The sequence below is a fragment of the Phymastichus coffea genome, unplaced genomic scaffold (genome assembly GCF_024137745.1).
Source record: "Phymastichus coffea isolate CEN01 unplaced genomic scaffold, Cenicafe_Pcof_1.1 PCOF00085, whole genome shotgun sequence".
NCBI lineage: Eukaryota > Metazoa > Arthropoda > Insecta > Hymenoptera > Eulophidae > Phymastichus > Phymastichus coffea.
The window spans coordinates 261,076-284,341 of NW_026706896.1; the positions used below are offsets into that span (position 1 = coordinate 261,076).

General features: G+C 34.5%; 6 protein-coding genes, 1 long non-coding RNA gene and 1 pseudogene across 7 annotated transcripts; 4 read left to right on the forward strand and 4 right to left on the reverse strand.

Moving 5' to 3' along the window:
• The first annotated feature begins 3,579 nt into the window (after nt 1–3,579).
• Nucleotides 3,580–5,915, forward strand: LOC131668948 (ankyrin-1-like). The gene is made up of 2 exons (XM_058943453.1): nt 3,580–3,955; nt 4,208–5,915. The coding sequence occupies exons 1-2, from the start codon at nt 3,950–3,952 to the stop codon at nt 5,888–5,890; spliced, it is 1,689 nt and encodes a 562-aa protein (XP_058799436.1). The 5' UTR covers nt 3,580–3,949; the 3' UTR covers nt 5,891–5,915.
• A 148-nt stretch (nt 5,916–6,063) lies between these two features.
• Nucleotides 6,064–7,143, reverse strand: LOC131668949 (uncharacterized). Its single transcript, XR_009302328.1, has 3 exons — nt 6,634–7,143; nt 6,400–6,467; nt 6,064–6,339 (listed from the first exon to the last, which is right to left on the reverse strand). It is a non-coding gene; the product is annotated as an uncharacterized LOC131668949 (long non-coding RNA).
• A 4,854-nt stretch (nt 7,144–11,997) lies between these two features.
• Nucleotides 11,998–12,436, reverse strand: LOC131669000 (histone H3-like; annotated as a pseudogene).
• Nucleotides 12,437–12,702: 266 nt separating this feature from the next.
• Nucleotides 12,703–13,314, forward strand: LOC131669012 (histone H4). The gene has a single exon (XM_058943563.1). The coding sequence runs from the start codon at nt 12,796–12,798 to the stop codon at nt 13,105–13,107; it is 312 nt and encodes a 103-aa protein (XP_058799546.1). The 5' UTR covers nt 12,703–12,795; the 3' UTR covers nt 13,108–13,314.
• Nucleotides 13,315–14,322: 1,008 nt separating this feature from the next.
• LOC131668976 (histone H2A-like) lies at nt 14,323–14,997 on the reverse strand. The gene has a single exon (XM_058943498.1). The coding sequence runs from the start codon at nt 14,965–14,967 to the stop codon at nt 14,587–14,589; it is 381 nt and encodes a 126-aa protein (XP_058799481.1). The 5' UTR covers nt 14,968–14,997; the 3' UTR covers nt 14,323–14,586.
• Nucleotides 14,998–15,224: 227 nt separating this feature from the next.
• LOC131668947 (histone H2B) lies at nt 15,225–15,669 on the forward strand. The gene has a single exon (XM_058943452.1). The coding sequence runs from the start codon at nt 15,252–15,254 to the stop codon at nt 15,624–15,626; it is 375 nt and encodes a 124-aa protein (XP_058799435.1). The 5' UTR covers nt 15,225–15,251; the 3' UTR covers nt 15,627–15,669.
• Nucleotides 15,670–17,502: 1,833 nt separating this feature from the next.
• Nucleotides 17,503–19,962, reverse strand: LOC131668892 (potassium/sodium hyperpolarization-activated cyclic nucleotide-gated channel 1-like). The gene is given in 8 exon segments (XM_058943364.1): nt 17,503–17,768; nt 17,832–18,055; nt 18,111–18,302; nt 18,365–18,560; nt 18,634–18,768; nt 18,864–19,056; nt 19,345–19,593; nt 19,679–19,962. Coding segments are annotated over 8 exon segments (1,725 nt in total). The 3' UTR covers nt 17,503–17,516.
• Nucleotides 19,963–20,343: 381 nt separating this feature from the next.
• On the forward strand, nt 20,344–23,024 carry LOC131668973 (ESF1 homolog). Its single transcript, XM_058943494.1, has 3 exons — nt 20,344–20,521; nt 20,635–22,807; nt 22,887–23,024. Exons 2-3 carry the CDS (start codon nt 20,648–20,650, stop codon nt 23,010–23,012), a joined length of 2,286 nt encoding a protein of 761 aa, XP_058799477.1. The 5' UTR covers nt 20,344–20,521; nt 20,635–20,647; the 3' UTR covers nt 23,013–23,024.
• Nucleotides 23,025–23,266: the final 242 nt, after the last annotated feature.

A 23,266-nucleotide genomic window follows, 5' to 3' on the forward strand; every position in this document is an offset into this window, starting at 1 on the left:
ACTTCGAATATTCGGGTCGGCACCCTTTTCTAATAAAAAGCAAGTGCAGATCGAATTGCCGCGAAGCGCAGCGTTATGCAACGCAGAATGATTGCTTCTGTCAAGGGCATTCACGTCAAAGTCGTTGTACTGAAATAATTCCAATACATCGGTATTCTTGTTTTCGATTAAATAATATAACGGCGTCCTCTCGTAGTTATCTCTTGTCACGAAATTTATATTATAGTATTGTAAAAACAGTTGCACACCTGCTTTGTGTCACTTGCATAAAACGTAACTTTTCGTCACTTCGGGATCGTACAAAAAGACAGCTCGATGTAGAGAACACTCGGCTTGTCGTCATTTGGTCGCCAATTCGTTAATGCTGAAATGACCGTTGGCGAGATCGAGCGATATTTTATAGAAAAATTGCTTAATTATCTTCAAGCTTCTCGTCGTTTTCGATAATTTTACAGCTACGTTAAGTGCGCACTTTTTATAAAACTGAGATGGATAGAAACTTGTACCTTCCTCCAGTGGTGTTTTCACTGCTTTGACGCTCTCTTCCTTCACCACTGTTATGAGCGGCGTGGTTTCGCCATCGTCGACGGCGTCGATTACTGACCCGTGATTTATCAAATACTTTACTATTTCCGCATTATTGTACTTGGCAGCCAGATGTAGTAAAGTTACACGGTGACAGTCTACCAGTTCATCTGCCGCAACATCTTGTATTAGATGCAAAACCGTCTGGTTTTCGCCACATCTTAAGGAATCTATTAATTGGACGGTGAAATATTTCTAGCCTGGCCATTCGTACAACTGTCATAAATATTGATAATCTGAATCCAATAATGTTACAAGAGGACAACGAAAATTTTAATCGTCGAACACTTTAATATGCTGAAATATTTATGATATGACAAACAGTGATTTAACGTAAATTTGCCTCTAGGACTAATTACAAAAACAATAACTCATTAATTACATGCTTACCGCCATTTCGGAATACTTAAACCTCTATACTCTGAGTAATTAGAATCACAAACACAAGCTTATAAAATCGAATGAGCAATGGCAAGTACTATATTTTCATTAGACTCAGTCCGATATGCGTACTCTACGAAAGCGTAGGACATACTCAAATGTTCCAGGGAAGATGGCTTGAGATTTTATTTCTCAGATTAGTTTTGCCATTCTTTCCTACTTTGTGGGATTAAAGACATCATAGTCTAAGATGAATAAAAAAAGAAATTTTTGGAAACTGCGTGTTTTTCACTGTAAATTTCTATTATTTTTTAAATGTTTTATACTGTGCAAAATAAATCTCAAACGAAAAGTTTTAATAATTGCCTATTTTCAAATTTATTCTCTATATTACTCTCCTAATTTGCTTCAAATTATATTTAATGTTTGGTACTAATGAAATGTACTTGAAAATGATACGGATGCTGAATATGATTTTCAGATCTCTTACACAAATTCAATAAATTTGTGTTAAATAATACAATAAGAGAAATCAGATGAACAAAAAGTTAAAAAATTAGGTGTATGATATTCTTGTATCAATATATATATACCATTCATTTTCTTCGAGGACGTGTTAGTCAAAAGTCATTGGTTAATTCTCGAAGGCAATGAAAATATATATTATATTTTTGCTGGACCTGTTATCTTCAAGTGAATAATGATGCTTTGAAATGTTAAAATCTATTTAATTTTGTAGAAAATTATTATTTATTGATAATCCCCTTGTATGTTTAAGTTCAATTTATAACTGATAAAATAATAAGAGATAAAAATCAATTCAAATAAAATGATTATGATTTTCTTACATCTTCTCGCATTTCAATTCACATAAAAGCATACAAATAAAACTTATAATTTTCAATGACCCTGTAATAAGTTATTAGTGATATTCTTTTGTAGAGTTTAATTTGCCGGTCGATTGATATTTGTACTATTTTTGCTACATTCTAGTAAAGCAGTTTCTTATAAAGTTTAATCAATTAGATGTGGTTACTATATTTAAAACTCTAATTTACTTTCGAAAATGTATAATACTGTTAGTAAAAAAATGATGGCTTTATTGCTAGGAATAAGAATTTATTCTAAGCAATACTTAAATAATCAATTGTAAGAAATGTATATTCATCGTTTAATAATAACGGTGCATCAGATATAGTTATAAAAAATATTTTTGTTTGCATTATAATTAATAGGTCATTTTATGATTGATTTTATGTATTGAATTCGTTTACAATAAGATTTAAAAAATCTTCATAAAAAGGAGATACCCCACTTTGCCCAAAAGTGATATTTTCAAACTTTTGATATTCAAATGAGTAGAGTTGACAAAAATGAAAATTTAACAAGTGTTTTGGAAAGCTTAAAAAATGTACTAAAAGATGGTTTAATTAAATTTTATCGATACTTACTGTTTCAACTGCCACTTAAAAAAACAATAATATTGTCATTTTTATAGTCACAATAACTACAATTTTTTCTGCAAACAGCAAGAATCACATCCTTATAAGGGTTCTCATAAAAGAACCGTAGATCTGGTATTAAACACGAAAGTATTAAGAACAAATTTAATAGGAGTATCTCGCATTACCTTGTACTCCGCATTGTCCGCGTATCCTTTAAATATATTATTAGTTATTCATCTATCTTTAAATATTGTTCATCTAATCAATTAGTCGTATTTTTATCCGACGCTAAAAGTAATCGAGAACTCTTCGGAAAAATAACTTTTGCGGTTCAGAGAAATCGACAAGACATTGTTCAATGAATATGTGATATAAGCATGGCATATAAACATTAGCAAACAAGTCGTTTTAGAAGAATAAAATGAATGCAAGTAGATTTACTCTGGAAACGTTGTACTTTTCTATCAGCAGTTGCAATGGAGCCTAAAAGTTTTATAATATTATTAAATGGAATGGACACTTCCAACGGGCCAGTCAATGGTTAACACAAATAGATTTTATTATCGTAATAATGCTCTTTATGTGCTACCTCTGCCAGGCGGTCGTCCTGACGAGTCGAGAGCGCGGATGTAACGTTCTTCGTTACAGCCCCCTTCCAGTCCGGACCAGTAGGGATTCGAAACGATCCAGCCATTCGCTCTCTTGTGTCGAGACAGGATGTGTACGTGAGTAGTAGACGTAAAATGCGTTAAAGACGTAGAGATGTATAAAAATAAAACAAAGCGTCAGAAGAATCTCAAAATAGCGGAAAAGCAACATTACTCAAAACTTCAAAATCAAATAACTTTTTCAAATCAAAAGCTATCGAAGTAAATCTTTTTTCGGATAATAGAAGAGAATCTAGACTTTCTAAGCTATATACTATAAATGTGTATCCGCGCGCGCATTTCCAGACGCTGGGCAATAAATTTGAATGACGGTATTAAGGGCTAGGTTCAGCCATGGTCGGCCGTTCGATCGTGAACACAAAGGAAAATGGGTTTTCCCCAGTTTTAGGAAAGCGGAAATATAACGAGTATTTGAATAATGAAAAGGAAATTTGTAAGAGGGCTGGTGAATTAGTTGTTAGGGTAAGGTAAATGAATTATGAAGACATCGTAAATATTCTACTGGACGGTGATGATTTATTTTTCAATACAGTAAGATACGATCTCCTTCATTGCCATACTCTAAGTATCCCTCCGGCCCATAGAAGCGAAATTTTCACATTTCAGTGAAAATGCAGTCGCAGTGGGAGTCCGTTAATAGCCTTCTTGGTCTTAGACTATGATGTCTTTAGTCCTAGAAAGTAGGAAAGGATGGCAAAACTGACCTAGAGTATAAAAACTCAAGCCATCTTCCCTGGAATATTTTAGTCTGTCCTACGCTTTCGTAGAGTACGCATCTCTGACTGAGTCTGGTGAAAAACTAGTACCTACCATTGCTCATTCGATTTTATAAGCTTTGTTTGTTATTCTAATAATTCAGAGTATTACAAAATGGCGGTAAGTGTATAATTAATAAATTATTGTTTTTTCATTACAAAACTTCATTTTTATAAAAACAAATTTTTACAAAATTCTACAAAACTTCATTTTGTATGTAGTCCTAGAGGCAATTATACAATTATAACAATTTACGTTAAATCAGTGTTTGCCATATCACAAATATTTCAGCTTATTAAAGTGTTTGACGATTTATATTTTTGCTGTTCTTTTGTAACATTGTTGAATTAAGATTATCAATATTTTTTACAGTTTTACGAACGACATGGAAAGAAATATTTTGCCGACCAACTAATAGAATCTTTAAGATGTGGTGAAAAACAGACGGTTGTGCATCTAATACAAGATGTTGCGGCAGATGAACTGGTAGACTGTCACCGTGTAACTTTACTACATCTGGCTGCCAAGTACAATAATGCGGAAATAGTAAAGTATTTGATAAATCACGGGTCAGTAATTGACGCCGTCGACGATGGCGAAACGACGCCGCTCATAACAGCCGTGAAGGAAGAGAGCGTCAAAGCAGTGAAAACACTACTGGAGGAAGGTGCAAGTTTCTATCCATCTCAGTTTTACGAAAAGTGTGCACTTAACGTAGCTGTAAAATTGTCGAAAACACCGAGAAGCTTGAAGATATTTAAGCAATTTTTCTACAAAATATCGCTCGATCTCGCCAACGGACATTTCAGCATTAACGAATTGGCGAATAAACTGCGACAAGCCGAGTGTCCTTTATATCGAGCTGTCTTTTTGTACGATCCCGAAGTGACGAAAGCGTTGATCGATTTCGAACCTGACTGCCTTAATTCTCAGGACCCCGATACCGGAAACACTGCGCTACACGAAGCCGCTAATCAATCGGACATTGCAAACATGCTAGTACTCTTGCAAAATGGAGCTAATATCAATATTAAAAATTATAAGGGGAAAGAACCGAGGGTTCTTAAGTTCTGTTACAACATGGAAATATTGAGGCTACTGTTGAAAAGAAATATCGCGTGGGAGGAGTCAGAGAACGACTGCAAAGCTATGAAGCTAAGTTACATTTTATGCAAATGTTCAAAAGCAGGTGTGGAACTATTTTTACAATACTATAATATAAATTTCCTGACGAGAGATAACTACGAGAGGACGCCGTTATATTATTTAATCGAAAACAAGAATACCGATGTATTGGAGTTATTTCAGTACAACGACTTTGACGTGAATGCCCTTGACCGAAGCAATCATTCTGCGTTGCATAACGCTGCGCTTCGCGGCAATTCGATCTGCACTTGCTTTTTATTAGAAAAGGGTGCCGACCCGAATATTCGAAGTGACCGTAACTACACTCCTTTATTTTGTGTCGTCCAGCAGACAAATGGTGATTACAGTTCCAGAAAGAAGTGCATTGAATTTCTCTTGTTATTCGGAGCTGATCCGGAGCATCAGAAAGATGGAGAAACAGTGATCGGTGTGGCTCAACAACTTGGAGTATCCGATTTGATAGAGCCGGTGCTAGCACATTTAGCACTGATGGAGTCTGAAAACAAGTCTATCTCCGAAATAAATCGGACGATAATCGCTTCGTGTGAAACGACAAAAGACTATTACGACTGTTGCTTAATTAGTCTTCTACGTTTGAAACAAGAGAGGCTTTATCGCTCGCTAACAACGTATACGTTTCTTATTTCGGATGATTGCACGCTAGCGCGCTACGTTGATATACCATCTGTTTCAGACCGGTTCTCGAAAGAAGAAATACACTATAATTCATACTACAACGAAATTTTGAAAAGACGCTTTAAGAAAGCTGTTGAGATTCAAAGCTTAAGAAAGTTTGCCATACATCATTTGAGCGATATCTTTGAAATTTGGTCTTCGGACAGTCCCATCCTACAGTCAATAGTCAACTGTTTAAAGTATGAAGAATTGGTGTTATTGCAAGAAGATTGATGCCACAGTAATCACTGTAATCACCATTTTCGGCTTGACGACACAAAATAGAGGAGTGTAGTTATATATTCAATCGAATATTCGGGACGGCACCCTTTTCTAATAAAAAAAAATGATCACGCTTCTGTCAAGAGCATCGCGTCATATTTAAAACGAAGTGCATACACACTGTCAACGATTACGAGTTGTGTTATTCTAAACGATTCTTACATTTTACAGAGTCATTAATTTAAAACGATTGTCTTCGTTGCAAAGTGATTGAAGAACTACCTTAGTAAGTTCAATTTCGAAATTCAGATACTCGGCCCTTTATGTTTCATCAACGTCGTCATTAGCCTCGATGATTTCAGCTAAATCTGTCATATATTTTAAACACGCTTGAACGTCTTTGTCCTCTTATCGTAATTTAATAAATAGTCTTCTGATAGTCCCGTGAACGCCTGATCCAACTAGAAAAAACAATATAATTACTAAAATTCATTGAATGCGTGAATAATTAATAAACTTACGTAGATGGGGTGCCTACTATTGTTTTTCATGTCATAACTGAGATCCAAAGAATCAAGATTTGAGAGAACTGGTACAAATAATGTATATATTATAAAATGCAATTTTTTGTAAATAGCCAATAAAATATGTTCAATATCATCAATCGATTCAATCACAAGAACTATGTTAACTATTCCCATACTTCCATATACACATTCCATCCACTCTAACCCATCGTATAAATATATGCTTACTCTAAATCATAACAATGATGTATACGGTGTGTGTATATCTCGATGATTCAGAAACTTCAACATTGAAAGAAGCGGATTAACGTTTCTCCAAGTTTGTTACAACGATGACAATAAAAGCTAAGATAATGAACGTTGATTCAGCCGACAGCAGCATTTTGAATGTCTTCATTTGAATACTGTTATTGTATTGAACTAGTTATACAGTCACTTTGTAAACTTTACTAACGGAAAATTCGATTGACGCGAATCTTCGTGACGTCCTGATAATTGGTTTCATTGACAATTCGATAATCGGTAATCGATATTTGGATATTTTAATAGTCAAAACTAGTAGTTCTTTTTAAAAATATTCACAAGTTCATATCTGACACAGAATTCGGAGTCACCTTCATCAAATTGTTAATAAAAAATTATTTAACTGACGGTTTGTAAAGAAATACGTAAATATAGGTGTCCTGGATATTTGCTGAGCGGTCCCGTGCGAGTTCAAAAGTCCGACTGACTGTTGGTGAAAAGAGATTATCTTGACTCTCTACAAAGCTCCTGCTATCATATATATCGCAAATTGGCTGTGCATATAGCGCTACCTACGGTGGGCAAGAGCGAAAGACCAAGGCTGTTTTCCATGACCTCACAGCTGAACCTACATACATTTGAGTTGAGGAAAGTCAAGCAGCAGCAAGAAAGAGAACACTCGTGAAAACTCTCGGCCTAAAATTACACTGAAGTTCACCAAAGATGGCATCTCACGAACTAATCTGAAAATTGCTAATGATAATTTTATTTTATTTTTGTACGTTCAGGGCTACTTCCTAAATTATAACTTAAAAATAGTTACAAAATTACATTCAATATTTCAGAATAATTATATTTGAAATATATGCATTATTTATTGATTTTTATAGCTTTATTTAATTGTTTAGCAAGCTGATAATATTTGTCCTATTTATTTATTTTTAAATTAAATTTTCTAATTACCATAGTTCATATTTTATAGCTCGTATTTAATAGTTTTCTTGTTTGTCCGCTAGGCTTCGAATTGAAAAATACATATGTGAAAGGTTATTTACAGTCGCAAATTTTATCAATGTGATTGTAATCATGTTTCTGAAATGTAAAATTAATGGTCGCGGTCCCGACTTGAAGCGTGAATGCTGCAGAAGCGATCTACACGACACTGGATACAATGATTTTTTATGTTAAAGATTTTTAAATCAATTGCATTTTATAAATGTATATAAATCATGGATAAATGGTTCTCATCGCATTTACTTTAATGTTTTTTTTAAATAAAATTTAAAAACAGTTCTGTTTTTTTAACCACGTGATAGTATCACCCTCCATACCATCACCTATCAAATATCTGATCTCATGCACTAGAAAATTATATGCCAAAAGGCAGTAGACCTTGCACGCTCATCACTAAGGACACATAATTTTCTGATCCTCTTTACTTTATTGTTTTGCATTTACGCACTGTATCCTCTAGCTTCCCACCAGCAAGCCTCATACTTCACATTCTATTGGTTTATAACCTCGAGCTTTCTGTCTTTATTTTAAAGCGTGTGTAGCAAATAGATTGAGAGTTATTTATGCATTTATTAATTTATATTTCTTAAGACTGTTGAGTCTGGTGTTAGTGATGGATGACTTGAGGAGATAGCTGATTGGTTTATTTGGGTGATTTTGTAATCTAATACGTATTTTGCGTACGTTTTAATTAATTTTTTTAAATAATAATGGTACCTGTAGATTATAGCGGATGATTTCATTTGAGGTAAACAATGATATGTGTGTGATATTACGTAAGACTTTCGTTTAAAATCTTTCCAAGATTTCAATATTCGAGTTTAAAATGACCTTCCATAGTTAAATGCTATAGATTCATATTGGTTTAAGGACAAATTTATATAGCAGTAGATTGTTTTCTACTGTAAGGCCCAATTTTCTTCCGCTGAGTCAATACGTTAGTGATGTAAAAAATGCTTTATCGTCTGCGTATGTTCATGTCTTGATGGAGCAATTGATTTGGAAACATTGATAGAACTGAGTGTATAACCGGTAACGTGTTGGTCATAAAACATTGTCTTGCGATACTTTTGCTTCTATTAACTGGTATTTCGATATTTTTTTATTTATTTTTACTTAAAAAGTTCTATTTTGTAAATAAGACTTAAGAGTTTCATATGCTTTGGAAAATATTTCTTCAGTTTGTGCGGATGCCAGACTTTATGAAGCACCTGCGTGACATCAAGGAACACGTGTCAACTGTTATTCTTTGAGAGATTTCTTCGCAATAGATACTATTCTGTTTACTTATTCTATCGTGGAATGGTTGCACCTAAAAACAAAATTGATGATCTAGGATAAATATTCTACTAATAATTATTAGGTTAATTCAAGCTAAGATTAATTTTTCATAAATTTTAGAAAGTACTCGTTAAAGATTAATCGGTCTGTATGAAAGTAGTTCATTTTCTTAACCGGATTCATGTATTAAAATAAGCTCTGGTATTTTCCATTAAGAAAGAAAGTAGCGTCGATGAAAGCATTATTAAAAATAATTATGAATTTTATTTTTATCGAGGGTAGTTTTTTGATCAGTTTTCCTGTAATATTTTAAGTTCAGAAGTTTTATTCTTATTAATAGTATTAATTATCTGAAATTCTTCCTTTATTTTAACCGATTCGATTGGTGTGTTGTATTGAACTTCAAGATCTTCAATTAGTGTATTTTCTTGTTCTGTGATTATTCTTCAATGAGGTTTAAATACTGTACGGTAATTTGCGAATGCTGCAGTTTTTTCTTCGTCTATTTTGGCCCTTTTACTACTAGTTTTTCTTATTGGTAGAAAAAATATAGTTGGTTTTTTAAGTCGTTTAGTGACTTTACAAAATGAGTTATCCGTTGTTTCTGTTTAAGCTTTTTCTGCTAATGTGTATTTTTTCTCCATACAACCAGTCTCGAAAATTTGTTTCCGAAAAGTTGTGATGATGGAGTTGCAGAAGAAAAAAAAATTAAATAAAATATTCAATGCAACTCCAACAATTGAAAGCGTCGAGCGACAGTTCCTGAAAAAAACGTGAATTGTCCTCAAAAATTTGTGTCATGACTTCGATTGCGTACGACCAGACGTACCACCGTAGATCAGAAAAATCGTAGACTCTGTTGTCAAGACCTCTTTGCTAAGGTTACGTAGTATGCCCTTTTAAAGAAGGTACAAATGAATATAAGTGGCATGAGAACCATACTGACGAGTGCATTGCGAATCACGAAGGACTGGCCGGAAAAATGGAGGTTGATGCTATTTTGGAAATATTCGGAATATCCTTTAAGTACTATGACGTTTATTATACCGTGTATTTTTACGACGGCGAATCGAAAACTTTTTTGATTAATTTGAAGGCAAATCCTTACGGAGATGATTTTACTGTCGTGAAATATGAGTACATTGGCTATGTACAGAAGCGCATGGGCACTAGACTACAGAATTTGAAAAAGGCTGAAAGGTTAGGCGGGAAAAGAAAACTCACTGACGGATTTATCAATAAGTTATCTAAACATTACAGCTTGGCTATCGGAAGGAACGTTAATTTGGTTGAAAGTATGAAGAACGCAATTATGGCAACGTATTACCATATGTGCTCAACCTATGAAAATTCAATGTACCAATACAGCCCGACTAGAATCGACAGCTGGCATGAGTGGCAATGAGCACAACTTGTCGGGGCAAACGTCTACAAACACCCTCCGCTGGTCCATTCTAATGTGCGAAAACATTTGTTCTCAATCTATGAATATTTATCCAAAGAAGATTTGCTAAAAACATGCTTGGGTGGTCATACGCAAAACGCTAATGACAGCTTCAATGCTCTTATTTGGCGAATCATTCCAAAGCACTTACATTGTGGCCCAAAAATGGTTGAAATAGCTGTATATGTAGCAGGTGTGCTTTTCAATAACGGTTGCATGGGCACTTTAAGGCTAATGAAATACCTTGAATTCAATCTTGGAATGGTAGTTGTCAACTACGCGAAGTTAATGCTGACGAAGAGCGCGTGAAGCGCCAAAACGTCTGCAACCATGAATCCACGAAGTCAGGTACAATGACAAAAAAATTATAGCAGCTAATGAATCGCAATTATACAAAAAAGATGAAGGTATCCTATATGGTGCTAGCATTACTGATTAATTGAGGCCCTCGCCACATATCCGCATACGCGCGCGTACGCGTATATGTGGCGAGGGCCTAAAGCAAATGTATTTATAGCTCCGAGTATTGAAAACCTGCGATTTTTCTATATCGCAAACTTCAATCGTGATTACTTAAAATGAACATTTTCCGAATTTTCGACATTATGGGCAGCAGAACTCAGCGAATTTTCAACATATAAAAAAAACGTCATTTTAAAGATAAAATAAATATCTAGTAGATATAACTATAGATTTCTGTGCAAAAGTATTATTTAATTAGTAATTTGCATGAACAATTAACAAATTCTTTTATTAAATTATATTGTTAAATAATTTTTCCATATTTTATAATTAAATATATTGATAAGTATCTGTCTTATAATAAGCAGAAATTTTTATTTGTATGTTTCAGAAAGAATCAGTAACAAGGATGCTGTCCACAAATTAAGAAAAAAAGTTTATACCTTTGATGCTACATAGCGCGTATGTTTATTAAAATTCTGTCGAAATTTCAAATAAACATATTTTGTAGTTTTGTTTAAAGAAATTCCTAAAATTCATATCGATTTTTTTGTCATTTATATAAAGGAATACTCCATTAAATCATTTGCTACTTCATTAAGATTAATTAATCTTTTTACACGAAAAAGTAACACGAAGGGTGCTCTTACATGGGAGCGGAAAGCAGACAGAGTGGCAGCGGACAGCAGATTCGAGCGGACAAAAAGAGAAAGTTTTGTCCATTAACGAGCAGACGCTCTCCGCTGCGTCCCTAGCTGAAGTTTTACGTGGTGCATCCCTCTTTCCTCTCTCCTCTTATTTATAGCGTCCCTTTCTATTATTCTAAACATGCTATGATTATAATTTTCTCGACAATATTAATTTATGTCGTATATATGTTATATATACACATGTATATACAATATATAAGAAAATTATAATTATAGTATGTTTAAAATAGAAAGGGATGTTATAAATAAGAGAGGGAAGAGGGATGCACCACGTAAGACGCCGGTTAGGGACGCAGCGGAGAGCGTCTGTCCGCTTTTCGCTCTTATGTAATAGCAGCCTAAGCTATTTAAAATTTGGCAGTCACGCCAGCTAGTTGAATGTATGGCACGACAGTTAGTTCAATGTTTGAAATGTATGATAGCCCTTAAAAGGGCTGATTGTGTAAAAAAAAAAGAACATTAACGTTTAAGCACGTTCTCCACGGATGCGTCTAGCCAGTTGAATGTCTTTGGGCATGATGGTAACACGCTTCGCGTGGATGGCACAGAGGTTGGTGTCTTCGAAAAGGCCAACTAAGTAAGCCTCGCTAGCCTCTTGAAGAGCCATTACAGCAGAGCTCTGGAAACGGAGGTCGGTTTTGAAGTCTTGAGCAATTTCACGAACCAAGCGCTGGAAAGGCAACTTGCGGATAAGAAGTTCAGTGCTCTTCTGGTAACGACGGATCTCGCGAAGAGCAACAGTTCCAGGCCTGTATCGATGGGGCTTCTTCACACCACCGGTTGCTGGCGCACTCTTACGAGCAGCCTTCGTGGCAAGCTATTTTCTCGGAGCCTTTCCTCCGGTGGATTTGCGAGCAGTTTGCTTGGTACGCGCCATTGTAGATAATTCCTACTGAGCGTCAAAATCTAACAGATAGTTCTGGCGTTTTTAACGCTCTCTTTTATGCACGAGTGTGAGCAGCTACGTGTGTCCTTATTGGTCGAAAACTTCGTGGTGGGAAACAGTTTGGGCAGCCGTGCTGCAAAAGCCTGCTATTGGCTGACAATTTAATGGTGGGGTTGATACAATTGTGTTCCGAAATCGTTTTGCTAGGAGCATTGCATTTAGAATTTTGAAGCAAAAGAGCTTGGTGGGAGTGATGTTTTAGAAAATGTATAAATATGCGGCAATAAGGCTGTTTCACCATCAGTTCACTGTTTGCTTTCGCGCAGTTAACAATTTAGTACCATATCAAAATGACTGGCCGAGGAAAGGGAGGAAAAGGTCTAGGAAAAGGAGGAGCCAAGCGTCATCGTAAAGTATTACGTGACAACATCCAGGGTATTACGAAACCTGCCATCCGTCGTCTTGCTCGTCGTGGTGGTGTCAAACGTATTTCTGGTTTGATCTACGAAGAAACTCGTGGTGTTCTCAAGGTCTTCCTTGAAAATGTAATCCGTGATGCTGTGACCTACACCGAACACGCCAAGAGGAAGACTGTTACTGCCATGGATGTAGTGTACGCTTTGAAACGTCAAGGCCGTACTCTATACGGTTTTGGCGGTTAAATTATTTGCCATCCTCTTTAATTTTTTAATTCAATCGGCCCTTTTCAGGGCCACCATATTTTCAAACGTAAAACATGCTTCCGTTTTGGATGACTAGAAATAAAAAAATTTAGTAGTACTAGATATTTATTTTTTCATAACTGTTATCCGAATTCAATATTTACCTTTGTCTACAATTATAATTTGAAAAGTTCCGAACTTCGTAACTTTTGCCGACAAAAACCTGTTACAAATTGTAAATTAAATTTTGCTATTATAAAAATATCCAACTTCTATATAAGGCGAATGTTTATATAAATACATATGAAAGTTAATTAGCGCGCATCAACGACAGTGTATCGTTCAAGTATATAAATCCGATGATAAATAAAAAAAGCTTTTACTTTCCATAAAATTTTAATTATTTAAATGTTTTTGTTAACAAATTAATTAATAGAATAATTATGAAACTTGTTTTATTCGTGTCGTATATTCTCGCTCGTATTTTGTATCGCATTTTCTAATTGTTATGTATATATTATGACTAGTACTAGTAACATGACTTTTATATTTTATTTAATAAAATTTACAATAACTTTTTTATTGGCTCATAACAATCGGTAATGTAATCTTGAAAAATTATTCAGTTGCCTTGGTATGTTTTTTGTTATTCGATTTGATACAATTTGATTGTAAAATTATCATTATGTTGATTCATTTTTTAAATAAAGGACCTGATGAGGCTGGAAAACAAACCAGCCAAATGTAAAAAATAAATTAAATTGAGATAGTTTTTGTTATAGTATTTGGGTGTCATTCTCTTGATTCTTTGTTCTATAATTTCGCAAGATTTGATATGACAGAATAATAATATGGTTAATTATTTAATTATGAAACTTAGCTTTAAATTTTTGCGAATTTTTTAATAATATATTCCTAAATTAAAAATAGTTCATCAATTACATTACAAATGTTAATAGCATTAATCATATAAATTTTGATGTTTTTTTTCTATTATAATCGAATAACATTTTTTATCAAGCTGTACTCGCCTGCAATATTTTTTTAAACTCTTTCTAGTTTTTACCTGTGTAGTACTAAATCTCTTCATTTAAAATTCTAAACAAATAACTAAAAAGACGTCAACCTATTAGGCGCATATTAAATGTTTCAATATATTTAAAACATTTTTAAAAAGGTGATAATACAATTTTGCGGCCTTTTTTATATATTAACCAATCATAATTCTTATTTACAAGTTATTCAGCCATAAGTTTATTTTAAAATTAAGTCAATGAAATAAATTACTATCACTCATTTATCTCGCTGTAGTTCATGAGATGCTGAATGATATTTATATTTATTTAAATATCAATTTTTATTTACATGATATTAAACTAAAAAATAAATTTTTTTAGAGACAGTGAAATACTTGTGCAACGTTTAAATGATATAGTGGCCCTGAAAAGGGCCGATTTGAATGGAGTGAGAAACGAAAATTTATGACGAACTCTTTTCCGTCTTTTTAGGCAAGAGAACTGCCTGGATGTTAGGCAAAACACCACCTTGGGCAATAGTAACACCAGAGAGCAATTTGTTTAATTCCTCGTCATTGCGGATAGCCAGCTGAAGATGACGTGGGATGATTCTAGTTTTTTTATTGTCACGAGCAGCATTCCCAGCCAATTCCAAAACTTCAGCAGCTAAGTACTCCATTACAGCAGCGAGATACACTGGAGCACCAGCACCAACGCGCTCAGCATAATTGCCTTTACGAAGAAGACGATGGATACGTCCAACAGGGAATTGAAGTCCAGCGCGAGTTGAACGAGTCTTTGACTTTCCTTTAACTTTGCCACCGCCTTTTCCTCTTCCAGACATCTTTAATGAAAGTTGCTTTACGACTTAAACAGAAATACCAAACGAATGCTTTCGATGCATCAAAACTAGTTCTTTTTATACTGTCGGTTATTACAAGAACGCGCCAGTAGCTATTGGAGTACGACCAATCAGGAACTATCTTTGTGACTTCCCGCCAAAAAAGGCGGTGCTTATAAACCATTTGTTCGGCGTGATTACGCTTCAGACCATAAAAAGAAACGCTAAGCTTGGTCGCACCACTCTCAGCGTTTGGAATACAGTCTGTGTACTACCAAATATTGAAGATGCCTCCTAAAACCAGTGGTAAAGCTGTTAAGAAGTCGGGCAAGGCTCAGAAGAACATCACCAAGGGCGACAAAAAGAAGCGTGGAAAGAAAAGGAAGGAATCCTATGCCATCTACATCTACAAGGTGCTGAAACAAGTTCACCCCGATACCGGTGTGTCCAGCAAGGCTATGAGCATCATGAATAGTTTCGTCAATGACATCTTTGAGCGTATCGCCGCTGAAGCATCTCGTCTGGCTCACTACAATAAGAGATCTACCATCACTTCTCGGGAGATTCAGACTGCTGTTAGGCTTCTGTTGCCTGGTGAACTCGCTAAGCATGCTGTCTCCGAGGGCACCAAAGCTGTTACCAAATACACCAGCTCAAAATAGTTTTTCTTCCTCCCCATTCCGACACATCAATCGGCCCTTCTCAGGGCCATCAATTAATTATAACGTATTTCAAACTTTCACGTCAATCTATTACTATCATATCAAATGAGAATTTACTAGCGTTAATTCAATTAAAGTTGAATGAGAACCGAATTTACTACGCTGTAACGTCGCAGTAGTATACACAAAAACAAAGTACTTATCTCGCAACTCGCAGAAGTTTGGTCGCGTAAAGACCGCATGCTAACATGTATGCCAAGAACCTTTTTCAGAAACTTCTTTCGTTTCGTAAACCGATGTAGTCAGCACAGTACAATGCCTTGCTAGTTTAACCTTTCATATCCCCGGATTATCTTATTTTTCCAAAAATTCAATGTCTTAAATTTTCATTGAATTTTAAAGCAAAGTTATAGATATAATGGTTTGTCTACATTAAAACAAAACCTTATGTATCTCCATACAAATTTTAATATCTTTAAACAATTTTTTTTTCAACTTTAATATTAAAAGAAACAGCAGTATTCTACAACGTTGGCATCCAGTTTCTTATTGCCTTTGAAATATTTTGGAGCAGCTGCTCTGCATCGCCTCCCGCTTTTTTGTAGAAATAAGGCAGCTGACCGACAGTAGAGGGGTTCCAAATGTTCCGTTAAACAGCGAGTATGAGCTCACAGTACAGAGGATATAAATTCCCAAAACTAAACTACTAATAGAATAACCTTTTAAGTTAGAAAAGAACATACATTTAAAAATTCGTGATTATACATTCAAAAGTCAAGGTAACTTTAATTCAATAGAAATTGATTAATTATTATAAAGATAAGCAATATAACAAATAAAATTATTTACGTATCCAGCGGTGCTGCAGCAAGGAGTTGTAATTGAGGATACACGCTTTACCATATATGAATTGTTTTTTGCACTAATGAAAAATATGAAAATATAAAACAGATTGGCAAAATACTTTGAAAAAGTTAAAACTTTGACAGGCACTATATTTGCTCATATTTTTATAACAATAATTAAGTGGTATGTAAAAATCGAATTTTTAATTTTTGACACTTCAGAATTTTTTATAAGCAGTATTAAATGTTGAACAGACAGGTAGACAGCTTAGAGCCTTGGGAGACACCGGTCTTTCGGGTGCAGAGAGAGTTTTACCAACACGATTTGTTGCGGTTGTCCACGATGAATTCCAACACTGAGAAGGTGATGACAAATGCCGTAGAAGTGACGAAAGCTGCGCTGGAAGTTAGAAAAAACGTTTTTGCTAGTGATGAAATTGTTTTGACGAATGAGGATGATATCTTTTTCAGCTACTTTGCTGAGCGTGCTTAACAAGCTGATCGTTCTGTAGCTGAAAGTTTGAACGAACAATGTCTCTTTGAGGGGAAACTTCTTCGTCGGAGGCTAGTCGAATGGTCGAATAATTGAGACTATACTCTGTCACAAACGCTAAGAGCTCGACCAGTTTTGCTATCACAATACTTGCCGAGTCGATGTGTTATACAAACTTCGATCTATCTTGTTTTTAATTTTAATCTCTTTGAATGAAATATGAGTTGATTTATTAAATTAATTAACTTGTTCACGGACCTCATGATTTTGGTTTTTTCTATATTTGCTAAACAAGCGTGATTTCATACCGAGCATACTTTTTAACCCTTATTTATATATCGAAGTTAGATGAATGCTTCGAGTCGTTAAAATGCGTCAACTTGTAAAATGAATAAAAGTATTCGATTCTTAGAGTACAAAGCGCATACGTTTATTAGATAGTCTAAGTAATGTAGTGTAGAAAATACAGAGAAAACTGAAGCTCGCTCATGAAAGATTAAAAAGCTTACAGGTTGTAGTCAAAGCTAATAGAGCCTTCAACATGCACTAAGTCTAAGATAAATTATTTAAGTTTTTCGAAGGATTCTCGCGTTCAACATCCTCCATACGTTGCATTCGTTGCTGAGCAATAGCTTTCAGACGGCCGTAAAATTCCGACCTTGGTGTCACGAGTCTATGGAAGTCTCGGCGATCAAGACGCAGAACTTCGCACACTTCCAAAGCAATCGCAGTAGCCAGACGCTTGTGCTCTGGATAGATCAATGCTGATTCTCCGAAAAACTCACCGTCGCACACGTGATGAATCTGAGAAAATGTTGAGGCGTTTCATTGGCACCAAATAACTATAGAATTGCGATGTCAGTTTACCTCTACTCCCGAGCAATTAACTATAGCAACGGTGCCGGTGACGATGAAGTACATGCATTTTGCGTGCGTGCCGCATTTGTAGATGAGATCATCTTGAAGGAAAATGACTTGTTTGAGAGCACCTATAATGCCGTTCAATAAGCTTCGTGGCACATTATTGAATAAAGGACTCGATTCCAGCACTATTCTGCTACTGTGCTGAGTAATCTCATGTCTTAAGTGACCTAAAATATTTGGATGCATTATCAAATCTGAAGAATGCATCATTTCATGACTTACTTGAAAGTGTCGACGTGATAGCTTTTTCTTTAAACAAGCTTCCTTGAAATCTGTGATCGTAAAAATGTAGCAGTCTTTCTTTCAATTTCTCTGGTAGCTTTTTATGGTTGATGTAATGCCGAACTCCGTGCATTATTGATTGATATTTCAGTTCTGGCTCAACGGACGACTTAACTAGCTGTAAAACTATAACTGAAGAGGCAATTGCACGTGAATGAATTCAGCGATAAAATGCTATCTTGAGCGAGACTCACCGATTGCATAAAAAAAGTACGCCATTCCACATAAAAGAAGAATACATCGAGTAATTTTATCGGGGTAATCTGTAAATTGGAACTCATTATAGCTATAGTTGCACAAATTTCCACCGCCAATGTGCAAACTTGTCATGTAGATCAGCCAGTCGCTTTTTTCTCGTAATTGAGTCTTGAACAAGTGACCTTCAGCTTTCTGTGAAGCAATGACAACATTGTCAAACGAATGGTTTTAGAGGCTCGCGAAAGTAACGAAAGTGAGCGCTTACTTTTAAAGAATTTTTTTTAATGTAAGCATAGATGAATGGAAATGCATATGTGAGACAGGCAGCCCAATGAAAGATCAAAATCGTCATCCAAAATGTCCATATACTAAGCTCGTAAACTCGCGATGCTCCGAAAGCCTATTAATGTTTCAAAATGTATTCTTCATATCTTCTACACCAGGCAGTCTGGACAGTTAATTAATTGATCTGGCATTATGAAAAATAAACAGTACCAGAACTATCTCCTTGATGTAATGCCGTACTGTACATATGCGACAAAATTTCAATAAAGGTAACAATTCCAAAAACAAAAGGTAGATTTGTAGATTAGAGCTTGTGGATTCTTCTACGAAATGTGCTTTATAAAACCATGTATAAGGGATGGACGAGATTAAGTCTGCCACGAAAAAGCTTTTTGCGTAGTGCCTGAAAAGCATCATAATACTGGATCAATAATTTCGATAATGGCAAGCTAACTTTTTCAAGTTTCAAAGTTTAGTTATACCCGAATGAAACATTGTATTAGACTTCTGCAAAAGCTCGTAAAGTACGAGCTATCGAGCTTATCGACCTTGTGATTATTAAAATGCAAGCAAATAGTCAACGCGCGTGCGACAAGGCTCTTTATATGTTTATATGTTTACGATTGTACAATGTGACATACTCGAAGAAACAGAAGGACTTGAAGCTCGAAAGCTCGAACCGGTTAAGAACTTTTAAACAACGTACTTTAATACGAGCAACGGATCGAGAAATATTTCATGACCGTCGCGAGAAACGTATCCCGTGAGAAAATTTAGAAGAATATCTATAAGGCATACGATGTAGCTTGGTGTAAGTACTCTCAAATACTGATCAGTAGATTCTGCTGTGGTTTTGGACAAGCGGTAAAAAGAAATCATGTAGGGTATCATGAAGAACATATAGAGGTAAGTGAATTTCATGATGATATCCCAAACAAATCTGCAAATAGGAGAGAAGACGAGGCAATTATTAAAGGGGGAGATGGAGATATAATTGAAAATAAATAGAAAAGTGTTAACACAACCGAAAGTCACTGCATGGATGAATGAGCCACCAATGACGAGATATGCCGTGACGACGTTTCTCGAAAGCTATTGCCGCTTGGCTGCGCAAGTGAAGTCTCGTCAGAGGATGCTTCGATGAGACCAAAAGAAATTTCTGCAGTCGTCTTTTAAGACGTGCCGAGTATTGTGCATTCGGTGCTAGCCTCGGCAAATGACTGTCTGAGCCTTTGGTTAAGTCACACACGTGCACCACACGCTCGGCTTTCTTCCAATGGAATATGCGTGACAGACACTTTAAAGTCATTATCCTAGCTGCTATCACTTTCACTCTTTTTTATAGTCTTTACTAATTGAACCTATTATAAATGAAATGCATTCGGTTCAATTCATGATTTCATTTACTTTTTTTTAATTATAACTAATTCACGTATTTCTGATTAATTCTATTGTAAATAATGACTTTACATAGATCAACAACATTTATATTAAGTTAAACTAACGATGTAAGATTTATATAATTTTAATTGAAATTTAATTTAATTATCAACTTTAAGTTTTGATTGAGCTTTAAATTTGTTTTCCCGCGTTTTGTGACGTATTCGCGTGTCGTCGTCGGTAATGGCTGGCCTCCCATACGTCCGCACGTGGTGTGCTGTGGCAGCGTGCATCAACACATTCAATACACCGGGCAGACGAATTAGGGTACTGTCTCATGATCATGTTTTATTCATTGCACTAAAAAAACTGATACTTTTGATAAATTGTATGAGTTAACAAAAGTTTTTCAAAGTTTATGAAATTCGAGAAGTATTGTTTATATATTTATGTCAAAGACTCTTAATAAATAAGTTGTTTGTCTGAAGGTAACCTCTAAGATTTTTATTTGTTATTTTCTATATTTCTTAAATTGAATCAAAGTAAATTATTATTTAGCACTATATTTAAAACAATATTTACATAATATATCTCTTTTCAGTTCATATTTCAAAATGGAAGAAATGTTAAAAGACAAGCGCTTTGCTCATATAGCAAAAGATCCCAAATTCAGAAGAATACCTAAAAATGAACGAAAAGTTAAAATAGACAAACGTTTTCAATCCATGTTCAAAGATAAAAAATTTGCAGTAAAATATACAGTGGATAAGAGAGGACGGCCTGTCAATCAATCATCCACAGAAAACTTGAAAAAATATTATGAACTGTCAAGTAGTGAGGATGAATCTGAAAATGAATTATCTGAAAAAAGTAAAGCAGTGAAACAGACATCAAATAAACCAAAGTATTCAGAAAAAGATAAAAAATATATAGAAACGAAACAGACAATTGAAGAAGAAAGTGAAACAGATGATATTATTAGTGAAAACTTTTCTAGTAATGGTAGTTTGCTACTTGTTAAGAAATCTGCAAATAACAGTTCTATAGAACAAAGTGATAAAGATTGTGGTAATGAAATCAATGACATAGAAATTAAGAAAAATGAAGAGCAACTGAAAGTGAAAAGGAAAAATGAAAAAACATTGGATAAAGCAGTTAAGGATAAATTGCATGATTTGAGTGTAGATTACGCAAGAGGAGAAGGCATATTATTAACAGACAGTTCATCTGAGGAAGAAAGTTCTGAATGTGATAATGTTGAAAATGAAATAGAGCATGACTGGGGAGAGTTAGATAAAGATGCTGAGACAACAGAAGAAATTACTTGTAGATTAGCTGCATGTAATATGGACTGGGATAGAATAAGGGCAGTTGATTTGATGGTACTTTTCAATTCTTTTCTGCCTCCAGAAGGAGTAATCAAAAGTGTAACAATATATCCTTCTGAGTTTGGATTACAACGTATGAAAGAGGAAGAAGTTAAGGGACCAACTGAACTAGTTGAATCTCAGGCTGAGAAAAGCGATGAAGACAATGAAAATCTAGACGATGATAATGAAGAAGGTTCATCTTATAGCATGGAAAAGTTAAGAAAATATCAATTAAATCGTCTCAAGTATTATTATGCTGTAATAGATTTTAATTCTGCTAGTACAGCTAATAAAATTTATACTGAATGTGATGGCCTTGAATATGAATCATCATCCACTAAGTTAGATTTGAGATTTATTCCTGATAATATGACATTTGATCAAGAACCTAAAGAATTTTGTGATAAATTACCAGATCTTACAAAATATCAGCCACGAATGTTTACAACCACGGCTCTACAGCAAGTGAAGGTAGATTTAACTTGGGATGAAACTGATACAGGCAGACAAGAAATTATAAAAAAAATCAACTCTAACAATTTGAATGAACTTGAAGATGATGATATTCAAGCTTATCTGGCTGATGAACTTACATGTGCAAGTGATGTTGAGCATGACTCTGAAGATCAAGTTAAAAAACAATTGGAAGAAGTTGATGAAGTAAATGACAATGACAACCCCATAGAAAAATACAAATCATTATTAAGATCTTTGGAAAAAGAGAAGGAAGATAAAAAAAATGAAGTGCATTTAGAATTTTCATGGGGCTTGGAAGATAAAGAAAAAACTGAAAACTTGATTAAACAAGATATTAAGAAAAAGCAAAACAAAGCATTAGGTCAATTTGAACAATTTATTGAAAAACGTAAAGAAAAGAGAAAAGCCAAAAGAGAACAAAGAAAAAATAATTTAAAAGAAGATGCAAATGAGGATTCTGAAAGTGACGAGTCGATTCCTGAAGGAATTGATATGAATGATCCATACTTTGCTGAAGAATTGAAAAACCTCAAACATAAATCAAAGAAAAGAAAAATAAACGCTAAAATAAGTGAATTTGATTCAGATGAAGAAGAGGAAGAGAAAAAACGACAAGTTGAGTTAGAACTTTTGTTAATGGATGATGAGGAGGATAATAAACATCACTTTAGCATGAAAAGAATTGAAGAAGCAGAATCTTTATCAAAATCTAAAAAGAAACGTCTGAGCAAAAGAAAGAAGGATTTGAAAGATGAAGCAAGTAAAGATGATTTTGAAGTTGATGTTAAAGACTCTCGATTTGATGCGTTATATACTTCTCATCATTACAATATTGATCCTGCTGATCCTCATTATCGTAAAACAAAAGGTACTGATGCACTTGTACATGAAAAACTCAAGAGGCGAAAAGAAAATAATTCAATTACAGTATGTATCATTAATTTTCAAATTTGATGATTATTTATTTCCAAACTTGTAATAATGATAATAAACCATTTTTTTACAGGAGTCTTTCCAAAAAGCAGGAAACGAAGATAAAAATAGAAAAAATATTGCAACAAATGCAGAATTAATTAATCTCGTTAAATCTATTAAAAGAAATGCCCAAAATCTTAGCAAGAGTTTAAAATAATTTACTTCGTTGGTTATATTATTATCTGTAAATATAGTTTTACAATGATTGTTGTATCAATCTATTTTTTATCGATTTAAAATACACAATTATTAAAAACATTTAATAAATAGAAAATTTTTTTTTATTCAAATCATCGCGCTACGTACTTAACCTCAAAATATTGACGACTATGGTCAAACTTAGCACTTTTATCACTTAAAAAGCGCTGTGCCGCTGTCCTATATGAGCTGTCATACTATAGCTATAGTTGC

Excerpts from the sequence above, each read along its gene's own strand:
- LOC131668976 (XM_058943498.1), bottom strand. The coding sequence starts at position 14,967 with ATGTCTGGAAGAGGAAAAGGCGGTGGCAAAGTTAAAGGAAAGTCAAAG.
- LOC131669012 (XM_058943563.1), top strand. The coding sequence starts at position 12,796 with ATGACTGGCCGAGGAAAGGGAGGAAAAGGTCTAGGAAAAGGAGGAGCC.
- LOC131668947 (XM_058943452.1), top strand. The coding sequence starts at position 15,252 with ATGCCTCCTAAAACCAGTGGTAAAGCTGTTAAGAAGTCGGGCAAGGCT.
- LOC131668973 (XM_058943494.1), top strand. The coding sequence starts at position 20,648 with ATGGAAGAAATGTTAAAAGACAAGCGCTTTGCTCATATAGCAAAAGAT. Across the intron at positions 22,808-22,886 it reads AAGAAAATAATTCAATTACA|GAGTCTTTCCAAAAAGCAGG; the intron begins GTATGTATCATT and ends ATTTTTTTACAG.